This window comes from Ptychodera flava, chromosome 12, assembly GCF_041260155.1.
Source record: "Ptychodera flava strain L36383 chromosome 12, AS_Pfla_20210202, whole genome shotgun sequence".
Classification (NCBI taxonomy): domain Eukaryota; kingdom Metazoa; phylum Hemichordata; class Enteropneusta; family Ptychoderidae; genus Ptychodera; species Ptychodera flava.
In genome coordinates this window covers 18,610,087-18,630,545 of record NC_091939.1, presented here as the reverse complement: position 1 = coordinate 18,630,545, position 20,459 = coordinate 18,610,087, and the positions used below count along the sequence as shown (strand labels likewise).

General features: G+C 36.3%; 1 protein-coding gene across 1 annotated transcript; it reads right to left on the bottom strand.

The window, feature by feature from the left end:
* Window positions 1–42: 42 nt before the first annotated feature.
* On the bottom strand, window positions 43–20,413 carry LOC139145274 (serine/threonine-protein kinase 36-like). Its single transcript, XM_070716320.1, has 30 exons — window positions 20,181–20,413; window positions 19,020–19,155; window positions 18,381–18,521; window positions 17,757–17,834; window positions 17,254–17,433; window positions 16,623–16,781; window positions 16,226–16,361; window positions 15,073–15,254; window positions 14,189–14,413; window positions 13,538–13,761; window positions 12,593–12,692; window positions 11,638–11,729; window positions 11,077–11,182; window positions 10,412–10,562; window positions 9,825–10,060; window positions 9,314–9,412; window positions 8,856–8,950; window positions 8,292–8,355; window positions 7,688–7,798; window positions 7,404–7,540; window positions 6,838–7,006; window positions 6,213–6,316; window positions 5,280–5,485; window positions 4,768–4,841; window positions 3,962–4,103; window positions 3,125–3,309; window positions 2,433–2,562; window positions 2,017–2,089; window positions 1,656–1,752; window positions 43–1,128 (listed from the first exon to the last, which is right to left on the bottom strand). Exons 2-30 carry the CDS (start codon window positions 19,101–19,103, stop codon window positions 958–960), a joined length of 3,951 nt encoding a protein of 1,316 aa, XP_070572421.1. The 5' UTR covers window positions 19,104–19,155; window positions 20,181–20,413; the 3' UTR covers window positions 43–957.
* Window positions 20,414–20,459: the final 46 nt, after the last annotated feature.

Sequence of the window (20,459 nt, the reverse complement as noted above, 5' to 3'; positions counted from 1 at the left end):
TCATTTAATTCACTTGCAACAAACATAAAAAAAAATCAAATGTCAACTTTTAAGATCATTTTATTACAAAAGGCAAATGTACACAAAATTCACTGGCACACACATCAAATTATTTACTATAACAAATATAAAAACATCAATCCCATATATTTATCAATTCAAACATATACAACAAAAGGCTAGAAATCACAATTACTGCTGATCAAGACGGTCATTTCAAATATACAAGCAAATCAATGTGTACTGAGGTCTGACAAAATTACACTGACAAATTTTGCTCTTTACATTAACATTCTGTGGCAGGTTACAATTTTTTGTGTTGGTCAAATGAAAATTTTCAGGAAATGGATTTGATATTTTGGTCACTGTTATTTCATTCAATGGAACTGATAACTTCACTCAAAACAGGACCCATGTGTGGGTTACATGTATTTTTGTACTCTGTTATTCATTCTGTACACGATGCATAGTAACATATGGATTGCTGGGTTTACAACCAAAATGGCAGGGATTAGTACTGTGCCTACATGATACGCTATGGACTTATAAGCTTTCAAGGCATTGACGGAGAAGTTCTCATCAAGGTATGCTGCACTTAGTGTACATTTTAACAAACAAGACTCTGTCAGTAAGTGTTGCATATTTCCTACTGAAAACAAAATCAGTACATCAAGTCAGTTACGTCATAGGTACATAGAATCATAGACTCTAGGGTTTATGACTGAACTTTTTGTCCATTTTGATTAGGTCTGTGGAGATATTTACAGCGTCCAAATGAGCAAGTCTGACTCTGATTTCTCATTCATTCTGGTAGAACAAGCACATGTCTAGCACAGCACACAAACATTTTCATCTAAAATCCCCCACCTATCTCATGGTTTGGTCTCATTCTGTTCTTTTTGAAAGAAAAACTCGCCAAACATGGACGGGACATTGGGACGCGAAGGGGTTTACTGTCTACTTGGCATCTAGTGATTTGAGCAATCTGGAACAATGTTGTTTGACCACACTGGTACTGTTTCTACCACTTCTGGCTGAGAAGACACTGCCTGGTGTGCTAGCTCCCGATGATCTCACATTCTGGGTGATATTGGACAGTTTCTCAGCGGCCCGCAGACTCTTCAGTACCTGTGATAAGTGATAAGAAAAAATGCTTTGATACAAAAAGTAAACAGAAAATTTTCCTTTTGCTGTGAAGCTTTTTGCCTTCTATTCTGGTTAGTGTTACCTGGAATATCCATTGTTAAAGACCATTCCTTGCATTCCAGTCTATGGGTAGTGCTTTTTTCATAGGGTACACTGAAATCACTATGCTCACTGAATCAATGTTGAATCAACTTCTTTGCCCTTGCCAAAGACAAATTGCCAGGTGTTTCAAACCAATTAGACTTCATTTGGTAGTGCAGAATACAAAGCCATCACATAAAATTATGAAACTGCACAAACCGTCTGTAAGTCAACATAATGTGTACAGGAGGAATGACCAGGCAGTATTTCAACGTAACTGCGTACACTCCCATTGTAAAACAGTGTGAGATGACATTTTACAGCTTCCAAATGAGCAAAGACAGAGCATATTTCAAGATATATAATGTGTTCTTTTGTTGTTTGATTTTAAATCATAATGGGCACTTTACAAGAAAGATACAACCTACCTCCTTCAACTGTTTATGCTTGGCAAGTGTACGTAAAGCAACAAGAGCTGTCTCCTGAGTGGCATGCTGACTGTCATGGCAGGATACTTCTAACAATCTGTGTAGATACAATGAAATACACATAATTCACTTTCATGGCATTGGTAGTAGAAAAGCATAATTAAAGTAATAACTCATCCTAGTAATAAGGTTGCTTTATTTTGATCTGCTCTTAAACCTTCAGTTTTGTTTTACTTGCCTGATCACAACTTTCAAATTAGTCAACATAAAATTGAAATAACATATCACTAAAATTGATAAAGGTAACAACAGCCTTTCCCCTACACGGGTCAAGAAAGGCCAACCACCTATATCTACTTACCCTTGTACTGCTTTAGCTTTGATCAGCTGTTTACAGAGAGCCCCAGAATGCATTGCAAGGTTACCAAGGGCACCTGCAAGAGAAATACCACATTATCATCACACAGCAGTCCTTGTGGATGGGATATGCAAATTGCAATTTCAATCATACTGTCACATTTGACAAAATATCCTTAATATGGAAAATTGCTAAATTAATGACATCCATGGGTCAAATTTACTCCAACACTAGTATAGCTTTTCTTGTGAACAATTTGATAATCTAAATTAAAAACAAATATTCAGAGAGTTGTACTATGGTTTTGAATTTTAGAACAGAAATTCTTTATTGAGGTACATGTATGAATTAGTAAATCTGTCAACCAAGTCATGAAGTGATATAATAGTTTCATTGAAGTACTAAAGTAATGTACTGACCAGCTGCATTGGCTCTAGTTTTGGACACACTATCTCCAAGTAGATCCACCAGTATCGGTATAGCAGCTGATAGCTGACTATACAGTGTGTCATTGTGATAGGCAGCATTGCCTACAGCAAAACTTGCAGTCTGTAAAACAAGAAATTGGTTTTTACCGTAGACAACTTTTCTGTTTATATAGCAACATTTTAGCTGACATGATAACATAAAGTGAAGGCATATGCCATGCTGGGGCTTCAGTTTTTTTGAGGTTTCAGTGCAGAGCACAGAAGGTAGAAGCGAGATTGTCTGTCGTTTGATGGAGTCTTAAGTTTGGTCAAATAATTATAACCCTATTCTACCCTGCTGACATTTGGTGATATTTGCTTACTGAGCGATACTCAAAAGGGCACAATTGGAAAGTTTGAATTTATTGGAAAGGAAAAGACAGGGCCATAAACCCTCAGAACTTGCAACACATTTTCTCAAGCCAAAGATGCGTAAAAGAGAGTTACTTATGAGAAACTTTGACACAAACTTTGACACAAATAACATAATGTTCAAATTTTACATTATGAAATCATAAACTCAAAGCGAATACAGTTACCCAAACACTATTTGACAGGCCATTTTGTTTGAAGTTTTGTTTGCAGTGAATAAAGTATAAAGTCACCATGTATTCTTGTAGCATTTGAGAAATATAATATCTCACCTTTCTGACATCATTGTCTTCACTACTGAGACATTTCAATAGCAATGTAATCAGGATATCTTTGGATTTCAGAACATTGTAGAAATCCTTGGTGTATCTCAGCATATTTCCCAGCATTCCACAGCCACGACACTGTACTGTTGTGTTCTTATGAGAAAGTATGATTTTAAGGGGATCATAATTACCTGCATTACAGTGGAGAAAATCACATTACAGTTATGCTGAACAGAAATAGTGTAAGATACTGCAGTATACTGCATAATAAAAAGTCCAAATACCATAGCAAAGTACATTTGAAATCAGACAACATCACATGCTGCACTATATAGTTTAATTTTGCAAATATATCACAAGATATACCTCCTGATAAATATAATACTCACAGAGAGGGCAATATGTGATTTAGCGGTATTTACAACGTATTATGATCACTCTATATGTATAATGAGTCAACGATACAATTTGCATCAATGAATGCCAGTATATCATGCTCCAAGCAGAGATGGTCATACTACACCAATATGGGATATGATACATTTCAAGAAGCCAATATGTATCAATGAGTCATTAATACAATTTGCATAAATGAAAGTCATATATCATGCTTCAAACAGTAAATGGTAACACTACCATTATACCAATATGGGATATGGGACATGACACATTTCATTCAGAAGCCAACGATGACAGGGTAACACATCAACGACGTAAAACATAAGATCAATCGGGTGTTGGAGAATTTTCAACTTTTACACTAGAAAAACACTACTGCTAATTTCAAGAATGCGTGCTGGCAATTTTCAAGGCAAGGTCCAAAATGATAAATGCTATACTCACTATTGTCACCCTTGAGGATACCTTTCAGAAGTGGGAGATGTTCTTCAGATGTCCTCACAAGATGTGAGTACATAGACAATGCATCGGCTTGGATGGATTCAGAACACTGGTTAGATATCAAGGTACTTAATAGGGACTCAGCCTACAAACAAACATAACAGTAGGATAATGAATGATTTTTTGTACGGAGACCCTCATATAAACCAAATATCTTTGTTCTGTACCCATATCCTACCAAGTTCGCATGAAACCATCAGGTCATGTTGCTTGAAACCAGTGAAGCATAACAACTTAAACATTTGAAGACCCCTGAAACGGTAGATACTGACTTGACCCGTTTTGACATACATGCCCAGGAGGTGAAAATATGTAGGTTTTGGCTGAAGATCACCTTTCACTAACTTGGCAGATGACAAGTAACAGGCCCCAGTGGCCTGGCCACAGAAATTTGTTAAAGTCTATTATAAAGGCTAACATATGCATAATTAATGGCTTTGATAGGTAGCTGGGGAGTAGCTGTATATTTTCTATACCAAGATAAGTATTTATCGCTATCAATAAATGGGGCATACCTGAACTCTGCATATGATAAAGTACTGCTTAATGCACAGATGTAAATAACTTTTTGTCTTCAATTATTATACATAATTATTTTTTCCATTGTCAGAATTCACCATAAAGTTGCATTGTACACTGACTGTAATGGTGGATCATTTCGCCGATCACTTTCTTTTGAATTTGTGAGTAAAATGTTTCAAAGTCAGCCATGGACAGCAAATCCCACGTAGGACATAATTGAAACTTACCTTGTGTATTCGGATGGCATCTTGAAGCTGAGCTACAAATACTGTATCACTAAGGACTAGCCTGACAATTAAACCTGAAAAAAGATCAGCCATTGTAAAGATACCAATGAGTTGAACAATAAATGATCTGAATTTCAAAGACTGGTAAACTTGAGATTATTCGGAAATATATTTTGCCTGAGATTTTGAAGAAAATATCCTAAAGTCAGATTGCAGGTAATATTTCAATATTAGATTTATACATCACCTTATTCAGCTAAACAAACAATTTTACAGTCATATGATAATACAAAGAGCAAGCCACTTATATAAAGGCTGAAAAACTGACAGAAAGAGACGAAAAATGGCGACTGATTTCAGTCGCTCCTACTGTCTAAAATTTAGCACATGGAAGCTAAAATCCTAGTATAGCAAATCATGACTCATTGTGATGAACATCAAATTAAAAATTCTAAAAATGACAAAACTTAACAAATCCTACAAAAATAAGTATCAGTCATGAGTATCCTTACCTACAGAGGTCGCCATGTGATGAGGTTGGAGGTAACTTCTACACACATAGACTAGTTTACTGATAATTTGACTCTGGTGCATACTCTCCAAGACACTACTCAGCATGTGATCGTTGATATCAATGGCATAGGGAAAACACAACAGTTGTGATACTTGGAGAACGATGTCCACTATCATGTCTGAATAATTGATTTCTTCATTAGACCTGTCAGCAAATTATCAAAAATGTCAATAGGCCTGGTGTCATAGAGAAGTCACAGTGAGAAAGCAATACCATTACTGACATTACAGTAACAGAATGATGGTAACATCGTTAGAGTTTGTTAAGACACCATTATGCAAGTGTGAAGCTTGTCAAAGAGGAAGTAGAAGGAAGGACAATACAATGGTAGGTCATTTTTCAAAGTTTGAAAGAACAAGTCCTATTTTCATTCCTTTGTTAATTTTGAGTCCACTTATTTTCTCATTTTTGAGGAGTGTATATCAAGGGTAAGAATGTATATGAAGTAAAGGGAAATGACCCGTAATATTCAAATGACTGTACAGAATGAGTATGTCTGTGATAGCCCTGTTGTCATGTGGTTTGTTCAACAAAGAAAGAGATATGTGAAAGCATTTTCCTTCCAAGCATGTTGGTCTCATGATAAGGAAATATTTACGATTCCCTATCCCTAGCATGAAAGAGGTTCATCAGATTACCAAGACCTAATGGCCATGGAGACAACACCTACTGATTCTTTCAGTGTGGCAGCCCCAGACACCTAAGGGCATCACAGACCTGCTATTGCTCAATCTAACATGGCTAAATGCCACTTGTCCCTCTATGAAGTTGGATGCCAACCAGAACCAGTGATTTAATTATCAAATTTCCACACAACTGTTACATGTTTTTCTCTATAACAAGAGTAGAATTTTGTAGTTGTAAGACTTACTTATTTTGCAGCCCTGCTATAAATTCTTGTGAGAGTAGAGCACTGAAGCACAACATTACAACACCATCTGGATCTACAAGTAAGGGAACACACTGCATGGGTTCCTGGTGGAAACAGACAAGAACATCTACATGTAATGTCATACAAATATGATCTCCCTACTCTTCGTGGCAAGCTATACACTTGCAAAACAACATGCATGTAATGGGAGAATAATCTTTGGAAACAGCTTGTTTCTTTCATTTGATCAAAAAGGTTTTCCATTTGGATTGATGTGCCATACAGGAGAAAAAGAAATGGCATACTTCAAATAATATGTTATTTGCTTAACCACGTATATGAAATGTGTCAAAGATAAACAGATGAAGTGAGGTGATGATGAATGGACCATGAGAGAGCTTAGCTTGCTCCATGGCAAAATATTCAGTAGTCTGACTTTCAGGTGAAATAGTAGAGGAACTATTTGAATGTCTGTATATGGAATGGCCAACTACTAGGAAAAAGAAGCAAAAGTTCAAAAAGGACAGTCCGTCTTCTTTACGGTGACAGCCACCTGGGTAGTTACTTCTTGGATACTGAATTCAACGTTAAAATCTATGAGGTAAATGTAAAGTGAGTTAATTACCTGTGTAAAGACCTGTGTTCCCAACTGTATGACTGCCATCAGACCAGATGGGGATATCAGGTTCCATTCTGGTGAACTTAGGGCTTCCAGCGCACTCTCCTCCCCATCTTCAATGTCATGTATTGGCATGTTAGTACTTGGGTCACTTACTCTCAGCATCTGTGCCAGTCTGGAAAAAAGTGACTTCAAACTGAGTATCTAAGACTTTGAGAATTACAACACAAAAATGTTCACTGTGACTGCAAATACAATTCTAGGCATTGTGAATATGTATGAAGAACAACTCTCTGCATTCTCCTGTGTTATTGTACTTGAAAACAAGATAAGTCCTTTTGTTGTAGGAATATGCATTTCTTCACCTGTAAAAAAGTTCTGTACACCGAATGAAGACATCATCACCAGTATGAAATGATCACTCCGTGCTTGATTTGGTATCAACAATAGCTTGAGAGGCCATATATCTTTTTTTTGTTAGTAATGGCATTAATGTTCCTCCAATGAATATTTGAACTTAATACTTTGGTTTACATAATTGCATACACATGATAATGATAAACTACACCTACCTGTGCCAGACCATGCTCCATACATTGGAGTCTATGACCATATCTGCCACGGCAGTATCCCGCACACTGACAAACTGGCACAGCAGTAAAAACAAACCATCCAACACACCATAATCAAATGGACATCGAACGCAGATCTGGAAGTCAAAAAGAAACAGAGTGTGATCATATACACTTCAGTAGTTCAAATGTAGGTTTTAAAATCTTTGAGAGAAAGTCACTTGTGTTTGGTTCACGCACGCAGTCCCTCCATGAGGTACCATGGTTCAAGGTAGTCACCTCACCTGTGCAAGGTCTGTGAGGGCAGCACTAGCTGCACTGAGTAGGTCTTCTGGTGGAACCTCCACTGCTACTCCAGCATACAGAAGTTGACTGATCAAAGTAGCTGCCGCTGCCTGCAGTGCAATTGTCATAGAAGAAAAAAGTAAATGTTATTATCAAAATGGAATCTGCTGTTGACAGTATTACGATCCTGCAACTCAGTAGTGCTGAATTGATGAAACCAAATCTTTCATAGGTGATGACAATGTTGTAAAAGATTTGCAACTGAGGAAGCTGTTTAGCAAGGAGCCTGATCACAATTTCAGTACAACCAATGCACAATGTTTATACTTGTACGTTGAAATTACCATGAAACATATACTTATTCTAGAAAAAACATGAATTCTTGGCACAAAGCACTCCATAATGCATCAACAACTGTTTTAGCTTTTGATTGATGTAGAGATCAAAACAATATCAGTCACAGTTACTTTGAGTTATCTGCTTACAAAATGGGAAATGAGTTTTACAGTCAGTGGCTATATTGTTTTATGATTAGATCACACTTTTTTCATAGTGCTCTGTTGAATTCTTGTAGATGGTATGTGTATTCAAGGCAATACTTACAGTATGGCTGGCAATCTGAGAGTCTAAGAACACAGCAGTGAAGAGAAGGCTTGCATCTCTTATTCTGCATTAAACCGGAAATAGAGGGAATTTATAATCAGCAAACATCATTTACTTGTAGTTCCATGAATATATGACCTTAGAATCTTGCACAGGCATGTTTCGATACATATCTCTCTTCGTTTTTGTTGGGGTTCTTTATATGCTTGTTTTGTTTTGTTTTCTTTGAGGGCGGGGTTTGTTTGATTTTGGACTACTGGAATGAATTTTCAGTTCAAGAGGTGTCACGTAAGTGTCATGGAGGCTTATAAATGTTTGTGTCTTTGTTAAATGGCAACGTATGGGACCCTGATTTTAATCGACTTGGAGAAGGGTTATCAATAATACTTAATTTTCTCAATCATCAATCTCTGGTCTACAGAAACAGAAATAATAGGGTTGATGCAAAGGTATTCAAATGATGCATGTTCTGACCAGAAATAATTTTGTTTTGGCCCATGTTGTTTGAAAAGCATTTCTGTAGCATCCAAGGTGGCAAAAACGGGTATATTTACATGTACTTACATTTCTGGAACATCTCGGAGTTGGATCAGAACTACTGTCAGTGTATGTAACGTCAGCTCATAGACTGTATTCTGGCTCATATCTGCTAGCTCAACCTGTATTAAAAAAGTGTACAAAATATCACTGGTAAAAAGACTTCCTGGCATATTTCTGACACTTGCATCCAAGTATTAAAGTTGAAAAAATTAAATACATAGTATCGGGACTACAGTTCAAACAGAAGATATCTTGTATCTTTTCCATCTTTTCAAAGAGAAAATTGATGTACATATATATAGTCTTATTGTATTCAATAGTTCTGACAAAATCATTTTGCAAGAACAAAGTGTCAAGGGATCAAAACATGTCCATCGATTTTACAGTTTGAATACCCTTTACATCCATAAACTGTCTCATGGTTGGATCTACATGGAAAAACAACAGGGGTAGATGGTTTTAATTTCAAAAGGTGTGCTCACCTTGCCCTGTAGGATAAGTAGTAAAGATGTGATGTGGTAACTCCTGGTAATTAAGTATTCACAGATTTGAGTCGACATCTGGCAACATGAGTATAGCACCTGCAAATTTGACAATATATTGGATGAAAGAAGATTCGAGGGGATGTTGTCTTGGAATATGATGATACAAATGGGTTAAATTGGACACTGTTAACAGTGATCGACACTGCTTGAATTTATTTATTGGTATCTATTTTCCTAAATTGATATAAGCATCTACAAGGATAAAGACAATCCATAAGTAACAAATTTCTAATGACCGATATGTCACTGAAACAAGATCTTATTTTCAAAATGAATATTGCGATTCTAAATTTAAACAGAACTCCCATACACCTTCTGTATTTCCTAAGGCTTTCAGTTGTCTTAAAGACCAACAACATAGATTTAGGAACAGAAAATCATACATTATACTGCTCATCGATAAGCATAATATATACCTGTCAATAGATATAAACTTTGGAAGCCATACCTTTAAAGTATTTTCACAATTATTGGCATGTCTTAGCTGCCTGAGGAAGTTATCAGAAACAGCCTCGTGTTTGGAATCGATCAGTTTCTCAGCCACACAGAGCGCCATCTTTCTCTTCCCGTCAGTTGAATCTCCACTATTCAATGGCAGATTGACGATAGTTGCCAGGGACCCAATGCAAAGACTGCATGCTTGCTCATAACGTTCAGCTGCCTCCTGAGGGTCCCTTGTAGCAGCTGTCAATGATAGACAAGTAGGTATAGTAGCATCACAATTTGTCAAGTAATGTCTGCAAAGTTTGGGCAAAATTTCTCCCAGACTATCAATATTTTTTTTATAATTTAGAACAACTTTCCCTGTAACACGGAGGGGTCATACATGTAGAGCAGGAGATTACATTATTATACTAATGACATGAGATATCATATCATATCATATCATATCATATCATATCATATCATATCATATCATATCATAGCATATCATATCATAGCATAGCATAGCATATCATATCATATATTTCAAAGATCATCAAAAAAATCATCCTGACCTTCACACTTAATTAGATTACAAAGAATAGCATTTACCTTCTAGTTTTTGAAGTGTAGTTTTATCAGGCAGTGTGAAAGTCAGCAATGCATCAATGACATCAGAGTGGGCTGTGGCAAGACTGCTGTAAAAAGCATCACAGAAGACAGCCGGAGTGCCATCTATCACCTCACAGATGTAAACCAGACACTGTGTGGATATTAGAATGTTAGACATGAGATATCATGGATCAAAATAATTAACCTATGGCTTGTCTTATTTGAACCATGGAAACTAATACAATGGAATTGGTCTCATTGATATTAATTCTTTGTTTGTCAGTTTGACTTTTAAATGCTACTCTCGTCTCTTATTTTATTTTGACAATTTTTTTTTTCACATTTTTTCTGATAAAACTCAGCATCTGTCCATTCTATCAGTCCTTTGTATCTAATACTATCACAACATACATTTATACAGTACAAGTAAAAGGGAAAAGCGGTGGTTGCTCTAGTTTATTGAATGAGTCTTTCCATGAGTATGGGGAAAAAACCATAGAAAAGAAGAAACATTGACTACAAATCATGACATTTCCAGAGAAAAGCACACCATTGTTGCAGTCCAGACAAAGGCTATGGAGGATGGGGTAGTTTGCAAATCATTATGGAATTGAAACATCAGTCAATTCAAAGTACTGTAACATCTTTTGAGGAACAAAACTTACATAGATAACTTGTTCTTTCAGTGTCAACATGTCATCTTGTTTGTAATTCATCAATGCTGGGGCAACTCGGCAAAAGTTCAACCCAAGCATCATGAAATCCTTCACACTGAAATTCAATGAAAGATGTCACTTACACATCAAAAACAAACTTATTAAAACTCTTAGTTGATGGATTTCCCAAGACTTAGTATTAAATTATCAAACTACCATTATCACTCTAATAATTCAGCTTCTCTAATAATTTAACACCATATTTTTTTAGACGTGATTTTTTTTTTACTTTCATTATTTCAACTTTTGTGTAGCATTCATATTTTTACCTCTCTAAATTCAACTGGCTACATTTTGGATAAAAGCTTCAAAATTGAAGTGATTTGTCGGGTTTTTTCTTTACCCCAACTCTTTCTTACAATTCACTACATTGTGCATACAGTAATTGAAATATGACTACAATGTTGCCGTTTAACATGTATGCAGAACAATTTGTCCTACCACATCATCAGTCTTGACATATATATACGAGCACAATTGAGATTAAAAGAGGAAATTTGATGTACTGACTTGTCAATATTGAGTGAAGTGCCAGCATCACTGACAACATATGATGTGATAGTGGTAACTAAGTCCATCAGGATCTGCAAACACCATGGTTGCTGTGAAGAATTTGAGAAGAATACTTTTACATCTTACCATATGCAAACGGCATATTAATGACATTCATTTAATGTAAAAAATGAGTATTTGGATACTGTCCAATGTTCTCAAAGAAATATTATATTACCATGCCCTGTCCATCGCATTTTTAATTGGTTGAGCTGAGCCACGTGACTGCCCACAAATACAAAGTGATGGTTTGTTTACATGCCCCCCGAATGTGAATAATATCGTAAACATAGTAACTTTACAGCTAAAACGAAAATTTTGATTTCTACAAAGATTATAATCAATCACAAAATAAAATGGAGCACTTGTGGGCCAAGTTTAGACACTTTTTTCAAAAAATCTACTGATTTGCAAAATGTTTACAGCGCGCACTACTCGCTGACAAGTTCTGGGGTCTCGTTGTCGTTCACAAAGGAAATTTTCTTAAATTTTGACGGTTTTGGGGGTTCGTTGATAATATAATGGAAATAACAGACTCCGCGCTGACCATTAATGTTTATTTATGGGCACGGGTGAGAGGAAAGCCAAAATTAACTGACTCGGCAAGCCTCTCCTGTTAATTTTTGGCTTTCCTCTCGCCCTTGCCCATAAATAAGCGTTAATGGTCAGCGCATCATCTGTTATTTCTATAATGTAAAAGCACAGATATAAGAAGCTGTGTATTATTTAGGAAGAAACACATATTAGTAAATTAGGGTAGGAGTATCAAATAAATCTGAATTTTTATTCAAGTCACATGATTTTCCATTAAAGTCACATGTTTAACAACAGAATGTGAAAATTAACTTGTAGTTCTGCAATCTCACACTTGGCAACTAAACACAAATTGTAAATTCATCATTTGGACACTGACCTTTTTGACATTGGTCTTGTCTTGGAGTTGTTCCAACAGCTCTAGTGGTTGCTGAGGAATACCTACTGTCTTGTTGAACTCCTGTAAAAGGTTGGGCGGACTGTAAAACAAAACAAAATATGAGACATAAGATTTCATCAACAGTCAAACATGTAATAACTTGCAGTCGAGATGTGAACAAGATATTGATGATGCAGTGTCTGTAACATGTTCAGATATTTTGTCCTTGGCACTGATAGTTGTCAATACTGGAAGCAAGTCAAATATGTATGTAGTTAGTTTGAAATGCAAATAAATTTTAATTGAATAAGAAGTTGACTTCTGTAATAAAAAAGTGACGCTGAAACTTCACCAGCGGTAACAGTCAGCACCAAGTCTGGTATAGTATCAAAACTTGATGAATCATTTTGTCTCATATGGCAACAAGGGTTGTGAAAGAAAAAAATCACCACAGAGGTATTAAGTTTTGCACAAAAGAAATGCTTTCTGAATCACAGAAAATTTGACAACCCTGTTTGCTTACATGTCTGAGAAATATGAATAGTATTGCTGAGGAATGCAAACATTCAAACACAACCATTTGTACCTTTATGTATTACAGAGTTATTTGAAAAATTAAAAGTTATGATACTCATATAAATAAGCAACACACTTTAGACTTCCTGAAGTTCCCTTACTATTGTGAGTCAATGTACCGGTATAGTGTACAGTCAGCAGTGTTCTTCACAGCTTGAAAAGCAGATGGTCGGTCGATTTACATAACACTGTACAATCTGCATATTCTTTTGCAGTGAATATGCATTCTTTTAGAAAGGCAGCCCACCTTTCAAAATACCCTTGTGCAGAACACTGGTGAGTATGTGCCAAATGGATTGTAAGATAATTTGTAAGATACTAGTTCATTCTAACATGTACTTGACTAATACCAGTTTGTTGAAGACTTACTTTCTGCATGCTAATATATTCATAACAACTCTCAACACTTGACGTAACCGTGAAGCACCTTCTAGCATTCCCTCCAAGACCTGGGAAGTGGAAGATTTCAATCTAGCAGCAAGCTTGGCATTGAAGGACTGGTCCTGGAGAAGTTCATGAATGGACGGAGGATCAGCAGCTGATGGGTCTGTCACTTCACACAGATGATCCCACTCATCTTCACTGTCTCCCTCCTTCAGAAAATTCAACAACAACAAAAGTCTAAACATTCAAAGTAAAGTACAAAAAATGATGCCCACTGGGCATTTTCTACTATTTTAAGAATCATTTTTCTCATTAGTTTGAAAGATTAAATCTGTTTACTACAGTCATTTATACTACATTTAAATAGGATTTATGATTGAGCAAAGCAATGATATTCTTGAACTTTCATTTCTACTCTCAAGCTATATGGTATTGGTATCAAATATTCCTTTTAGTGAGTGCTGGTATTGTCACATATGGAAAAAAGGTTTGGTAAAAATTGTGCAAGAATGCATGTCATTGTACCCTATGGTTGATATCTAACTGTATCACCTACTTCCTTGTTTTGTTTTTGTGTGATGTTTATCTTATGTTTAAATAAAATTGATGATTCCATCAACAATGAAATAAACCCACCTCATCTTCCAGTTTGACTTGTTCAAAACTTTTCCTTCCTTTCTTGATGACTTTCCTCCCTTCCACTTCAACTTCCGGGAATTCCTTACCGTAGTCAGCTTCTATCCTGTCTTTCCTGGGAGTTGGTTCAGGTTCTTGGTTTTTCTCATCCCATCCATTGCCACCTTTGTCTTCTTTGGTGCTTTTTTCATCTTTTGCCCAGGCCTCCTGCTTTGTAGGCTGTTTCTGTTGTAAAGAAATACCTTCATACTAAGTGACTGATGACGTTATGACTCAACAAGACCATCATGATTTGATATTTAATATTTTATATTTCATCTACCAATATTGTTTGTCTTTGTTACAAAACACATTACAAGACAATATTGATGTAGTAATCACTCTATCAAAGACTTTTCGAATGCTGTAAGCCACTGTCCCTTGTAGACTGAATTTTTCATCCTATCACATTCCTACAGTCAGAGCATCTACTGTAGTTTCAAGTGATGATGAAGGCTGAATGGCTGAAATATATGCTTGGCTTATGATGCAGTAATCAAAATATTTCTAGGTTGAAACTTTTGGGTCGATAAGAGTAGCACTCATCATACCCTTCAGTGCAGCGTAGTTGAGTATCAAAAGCTGTGTGTCGCAGAAAAGAAATCCGATTATGACAAACACAAGGGTTCTCAACAAGGGGACTTTTCGGGGTGGGCTACCCCTCTGATTATGAAGCAATCTATTTATATGTTAATAATTGTACAAAAGAATACATTTTCACTGCAAAGAAATGTAAAAATTATGTATTGGTATGTAAATTGGCTGCCCCTCTGTCTTTCCAAGCTGTAGAGAAGACCAAACACTGAAACTCCACACTGTTTTGACCAACACTACTAACTCCTTACCTGTTTATCTTGTTTATCTTTAGCTTTCTGTTGCTGTCTTGCCTTGATTTTGTTCATGATGGTAGTACCAGGAGGTTGATTGGAAGATTTTTCTCTGACAGCTTTCTCCTTGGCTGCTACGACTTCAGGACTTTGTTCCTTGGTCAGGGGATTTGTCAGATCCACGGCCATAGACTCTCTTGCTGCAAGTATACAGTATAAACCAATATTATATTACATCGCCAACACCATTTTTTATCACTCACTTTATTCATACATATTGGAATTTTGAAAGTTGTTATGATCCTGTTTGAGTCCTGTGTATACTAGATGAATGCATACTTGCATACATACAAAACCATCAGCTGCTTTGCTCGCTTGCGATTTCTTGTTCTAATACAATAGATAATGTGAACCACTGTTGATACTTTTCACGTTGGTAGTATTCACTTGTCAATCATAAAATGGCACACAAAGGATTATGTTGTCAAGCTGCATACTGGATGTTTCATAAACTCCTTAGAGATAGTAGAACCATACTAATATTTAGGATACGAGTTTGACTAACATTCAGAAATTCAAATATCTGAATGCCCACATCCATGGCAAAGCAGCACGAACCATTCAACAGTTATCACTCACCAACAAAAACTACGATAATGTGATTGACTTACTGACCAAAAGGTATGGTCAGAAACAAAGAATTATCAGTGCTTATAAGGACATTATGACAACTGAAGAAACCCACAGGAACACTGAATAGCCTCTCAGTTTTCTATGATGATATTGAAAGCTACATAAAATTTCACAAACTGGCCAATCACCAAAATTTAACCACTTGGTCCATTCCACCACATGGGGAACAAGGATGGCAAAAAGGTCAAAGCTCCAGATCCTTTACCATAGGATACTTTGAAGAATTAGACAGAATCAAAAGGCTCAAACGTATGTCAAAAGAGGCAGAAATCATAACACAGGAAACTTTATGTTATGATTATATCCTCGTTTCGTCTTTTATAGCACATCAAACATGAGTCTTCACTGTGAAGATACAGAACATCAAAATAAAGATGATCTTTCTCTTCTACCTTGATGGTTGAGCATATAAAGTATTATTACCTATATGTACGTGTAGATAAGAAGGAGTTTCATTTTCTAGCTCTACTATGCTTACCTTTTACACCATGAGCAACAAATGGATGGTGCAAGAGCTGTGGCCATGACAACCTCTTCTTTGGATTCTTGGTCAGCAAGCCTTGGAGGAAATCTTTGAAGTCAGGACTCATATTCTTTGGCCATTTTACAGGATCCTATGAAAAAACAAAAGCAATCTTGTGACCTCTCTTAACTGTATCTACAGACTATTTTTTCGTTCTTTGTTAAAGTTAGAGCCGTGCAAGATATAAAACGTTCACCGACAGAATTTCAGAAACAGTATTCTGAAGGCATTTCATTATCAATGATGAAACTTCAGGGCAAAAATTCACACAAGACCTTCATAAAAGAAGCAAGAAAGTCATTGACTCAGGCTAAAAATTCAATAAAACTCTGTAAACCAATACCATTCTTACCTTTATTATGAGGCTGACAAGTTGGAATATGCTGTTGGTATAGAATGGAGGCGTACCAACAAAGAGCTCATACAGGATACATCCAAGTGACCACAAATCTGCCGTGTGGTCATAAGGTTTCTCTTCTACCAATTCGGGCGACATGTACAGTGGAGTACCCTTCAGAAATAGAAGCAACAAAGATACTTAAAATGCTGGTTTCAACGAGAGATCATAAATACTGTATGCTGTACTAAACATGGGTTTGAAACTTGATTCTTCTCTATTAAAATGTTGCAAGGAGAATCAGTCCAACTACTGAAGAAGGCAACTTGAGTGCCACTAAAACATTGGTTAAATAAACATCACTTGAACTTGTGAACCACCTCATTTTTTACCACACTTTCTTGTAAAAGGTTGGCTTTGAACAAAAACAAACCATTTTTATTACATAATTTTAGCTGTTAATTTTCAGAAAAGATAAAACCAAATTCCTGCATTTTTGAGAAAATCACTAGGCAATTAGAAATATTACAGTCATCAAATGCAAAGTGGGGCTGTTTGGCTAGGATGTAGATTGACTGTTTCAGTATTTGTTTGCTTTACAAAAGCTGATGATAGCATCATTTTAAACTGAATGTAGATCCTTTACCTTGATAGATGTCAGAACCAGCGTGTTAATACTCATGGCTCTGGCAAATCCAAAGTCACACAGCTTGACCACACCCCCTTTACCGAGGAGGATATTCTGCGGTTTCATATCTCTATGAAGAATTCGGTGTGAGTGAAGGTAAAACAGTGATGATACCAAGTCACATGCTATACTCTGCACCTGTGGCAAAAATAGAAATAGAAAGTGGATGACATTCAGGGTCGGTTTCCAACACATAGATGTGATGAAATAGGGCAGAGGATGGGTTAGGTGAAATGAAATGGTCAAACTACCATACAAGCCACATTTGTTTTTCATGGCTGAACAGAAGCATAGTGTGTTAAGATAGCAGATGGGTGTTAGCATAAAGCAGTCTTACTGTATGAGAAAGGTAAATCAAGAATATGCCCAGTGATTAATATTAGATGATAATATTTCTGTATCTTATCTGCCTTGGGCATAGACAGAAATTTTCCTTTTTCAGAAAAATTCCAACCTCTCACCTGTTCTTCTGGTAAGCTGCCATCATCCTCAAGAATTTGGAATAATTCACCTTCTGCATAGTCTGTGACTGCTACCACCTGTAAAGTATACATTCATTCATGGCCCTCTCATTTCTGTGACTGTTTAAGTCCAGATTCCTTAGCCATGGAAAGATCAATACAAATGTTGCGCTTCATAAGAAAATCAGTAAGTCACTCACTAAAAGCTCTCATCTTCAAGAGGATTATTAAATACGGATATTTGTATGTTTTTAATAGTAAAGTTTTCATGCATTTGTGAAGCGCTTAACTGTCACAGCATGCAAACTCTGTTTCACATTCTGAAAAGTGAATGAACGCCAGTGAAAACCGTCATGTCAGTTTACCTATGATGATTTAAAATATCAGTGACAAGTTGTTTACCTTCGCCAAAAGTCAGTTTAGCAATCCATTTTTTTCTTTTTTCAAATTAGTATCTTTCTTCTCTCTGTGTTGCACAATCAACTTTGTTTACATCTCACTCACTTACACATGAACAGTACCATTAAAACATTTTCAAAACAAAGAATCTGAGTTTTCATAGGTAAGCACCAAAACAACATCTGTGATAAATAACATTTTCAAAATTAAAATATCTCCACATACCTCTTTATCTGTCTCAAAGCTGTCCAGCATCTCAATGATGTTTTCATGATGAAGTCCCCTCATAATTTCAATTTCTCTCCTCAAACTTTGAAGTTCCTTCTCAGTACGGCCCACTTTGGGTATGAACTTCAACGCTACTATCTGTGTTGTAAGAAAATATAGGGTTAACATCTTTTAACCCTTTAACCACAATGGTTTGGCTCTAACTCATTGATATTGATGTGTGGCCCTGTTTAAGTGGGTGACGATGGAAATTACACCATTGAAATTGGCCACTCAACTAGACATCTCCCTTTGTTTTTATTCATGTATAGAAATAGACACTCAAATATTTATGGTTTAATACAAAAACACCTCATGAATATACTAAGGATTACTAGTATTTTATAAGATTGAAAGAAAAAACTCTTACAATATTCTTTTGCCAAAATTAAATCTGCAATGTACAGGGATATTACTGTAACTGGTGTGGAAACAAAACTGTAATCACCTTTAATTTTGCAGGTTACATGGCTACAGACCCAAGACAGTATTAGTTCCCCATGATAGTACATAAAGTCTTTTACAAATAAACTGTGGAAACTCATGCCATACTTTGCCTTTAACTGATGATCCTCAGAATTTGACAATGGTACCTACCTGTCCAGAGTATTTGCGCCGCCCTTTGTACACTTTCCCAAAAGATCCCTCTCCAATCAACTCTAGCACATGATAGTTATCCATCGTGAAAATGAATTCCAAGTGCCAGTGTCAAGCTGTAGTCAAAGTATGTAGACTGAAAAGTATAAAAAATAAACATTTCTTCATTGTGTTGTAAATTATGATGGGTATTCTTTTGTTGTAAATTATGATGGGTATTCTTTACTTTATATCTATTTCAAGAAAGGTTGCAAGGTGTCCACTCAAAAGTTATCACTCTGTGACTGTGTGAGGTTATAGAACTTTATCTTTTTCAGATATCTTTCGTAAGAATTCTAGTAAGATTTTTATGTCCCCTCGTGAATAATCTCAAGAAATGTGTGAATTATTATTTTGAGAGGTATTACAGTTTTGCTTTAGGTACTGGCATGTGATAAAACTTGCTAGCCCTCGGTAGATATATGTACATGGACTTTGGTTATATGGTTATCATTGGTTCTTTGTAGGATAGGCTGCTCTTATTATGGGGCCTCATCTATGCCTTGGCAACGATGATAATGATTATTGTTAAAGTAGTCATGTATTTAAAGTGTAATTTTTCAGTTTGGTGATGATGAACATTGTTTTAATTCCTGAATTGGGCAAATTGATAGTTCTGAGTATGCAAGATGCTGTTCCCTTTTTTAAAGACAAAATTCAGTGTACAGGTCTGAACAATGATAACTACATCAGCAAGTCTTCTGGTAAAATTTCTACCTAAAAGTCTCCATCCAAGTCTCATACAAAATGTGTAGCACCTTAACAAGAACATACCAGTAGACGGACGAATATCTGCTCAGTGTTTTACCTTTTTTTCATAATAACGTAGCTTGATATAGTTATAACCTCTGTGGTATACTGTAATATTAATATTGTCATCTTTCAGAGACCGCACAGCATGAAAACGGGGTGTACATATGATTTCAGAAACAGTGGGATCTGTTGATCTACACCTTTAGCGTGAGCGTACCCAGAGTATCAAAGGGTGACTGTGACATCGGGAACACACAGCCCTAAAACTACCTGACCCTTCCTTGCGGATGCATAGTACAACTGAACCTATGTGGTGCACAACTATAGCACATACATGATTCTGTACTTGACAAGTGTAAACATTCTCACCTAAAAATGTAACTACTCCATAAAATCCCCCAGAACAAAATGTAGAAGCTTTTGAAGACCCGTCGTTCTATAGCAGAACCTAAAGATTGTCGAGCCCTAGATCGGTGAATCGGTTACTCCATTCTTAGTGCGGTTTTTGAAAAAAAAGTTACCAGGTGCAGGTCACAACACATTTCAATCGGCACAGAGGGAGAATATTTTGGCTTCAAATGTCTGCGCCCTCTACCGAGCATGCGCGTATTTTATTTTCACATGAGGTCCAAGACAAATAAATTTGAA

What these genes read in the sequence shown, in the direction of transcription:
- LOC139145274 (XM_070716320.1), bottom strand. Translation starts at nt 19,103, where the DNA reads ATGGATAACTATCATGTGCTAGAGTTGATTGGAGAGGGATCTTTTGGG. An exon ending in TACACTTCAAAAACTAGAAG is followed by an intron (nt 10,061 to 10,411) that starts GTAAATGCTATT and finishes TATCATTGACAG; the next exon opens with CTGCTACAAGGGACCCTCAG. An exon ending in AAGACAATGATGTCAGAAAG is followed by an intron (nt 2,563 to 3,124) that starts GTGAGATATTAT and finishes CTTGTTTTACAG; the next exon opens with ACTGCAAGTTTTGCTGTAGG.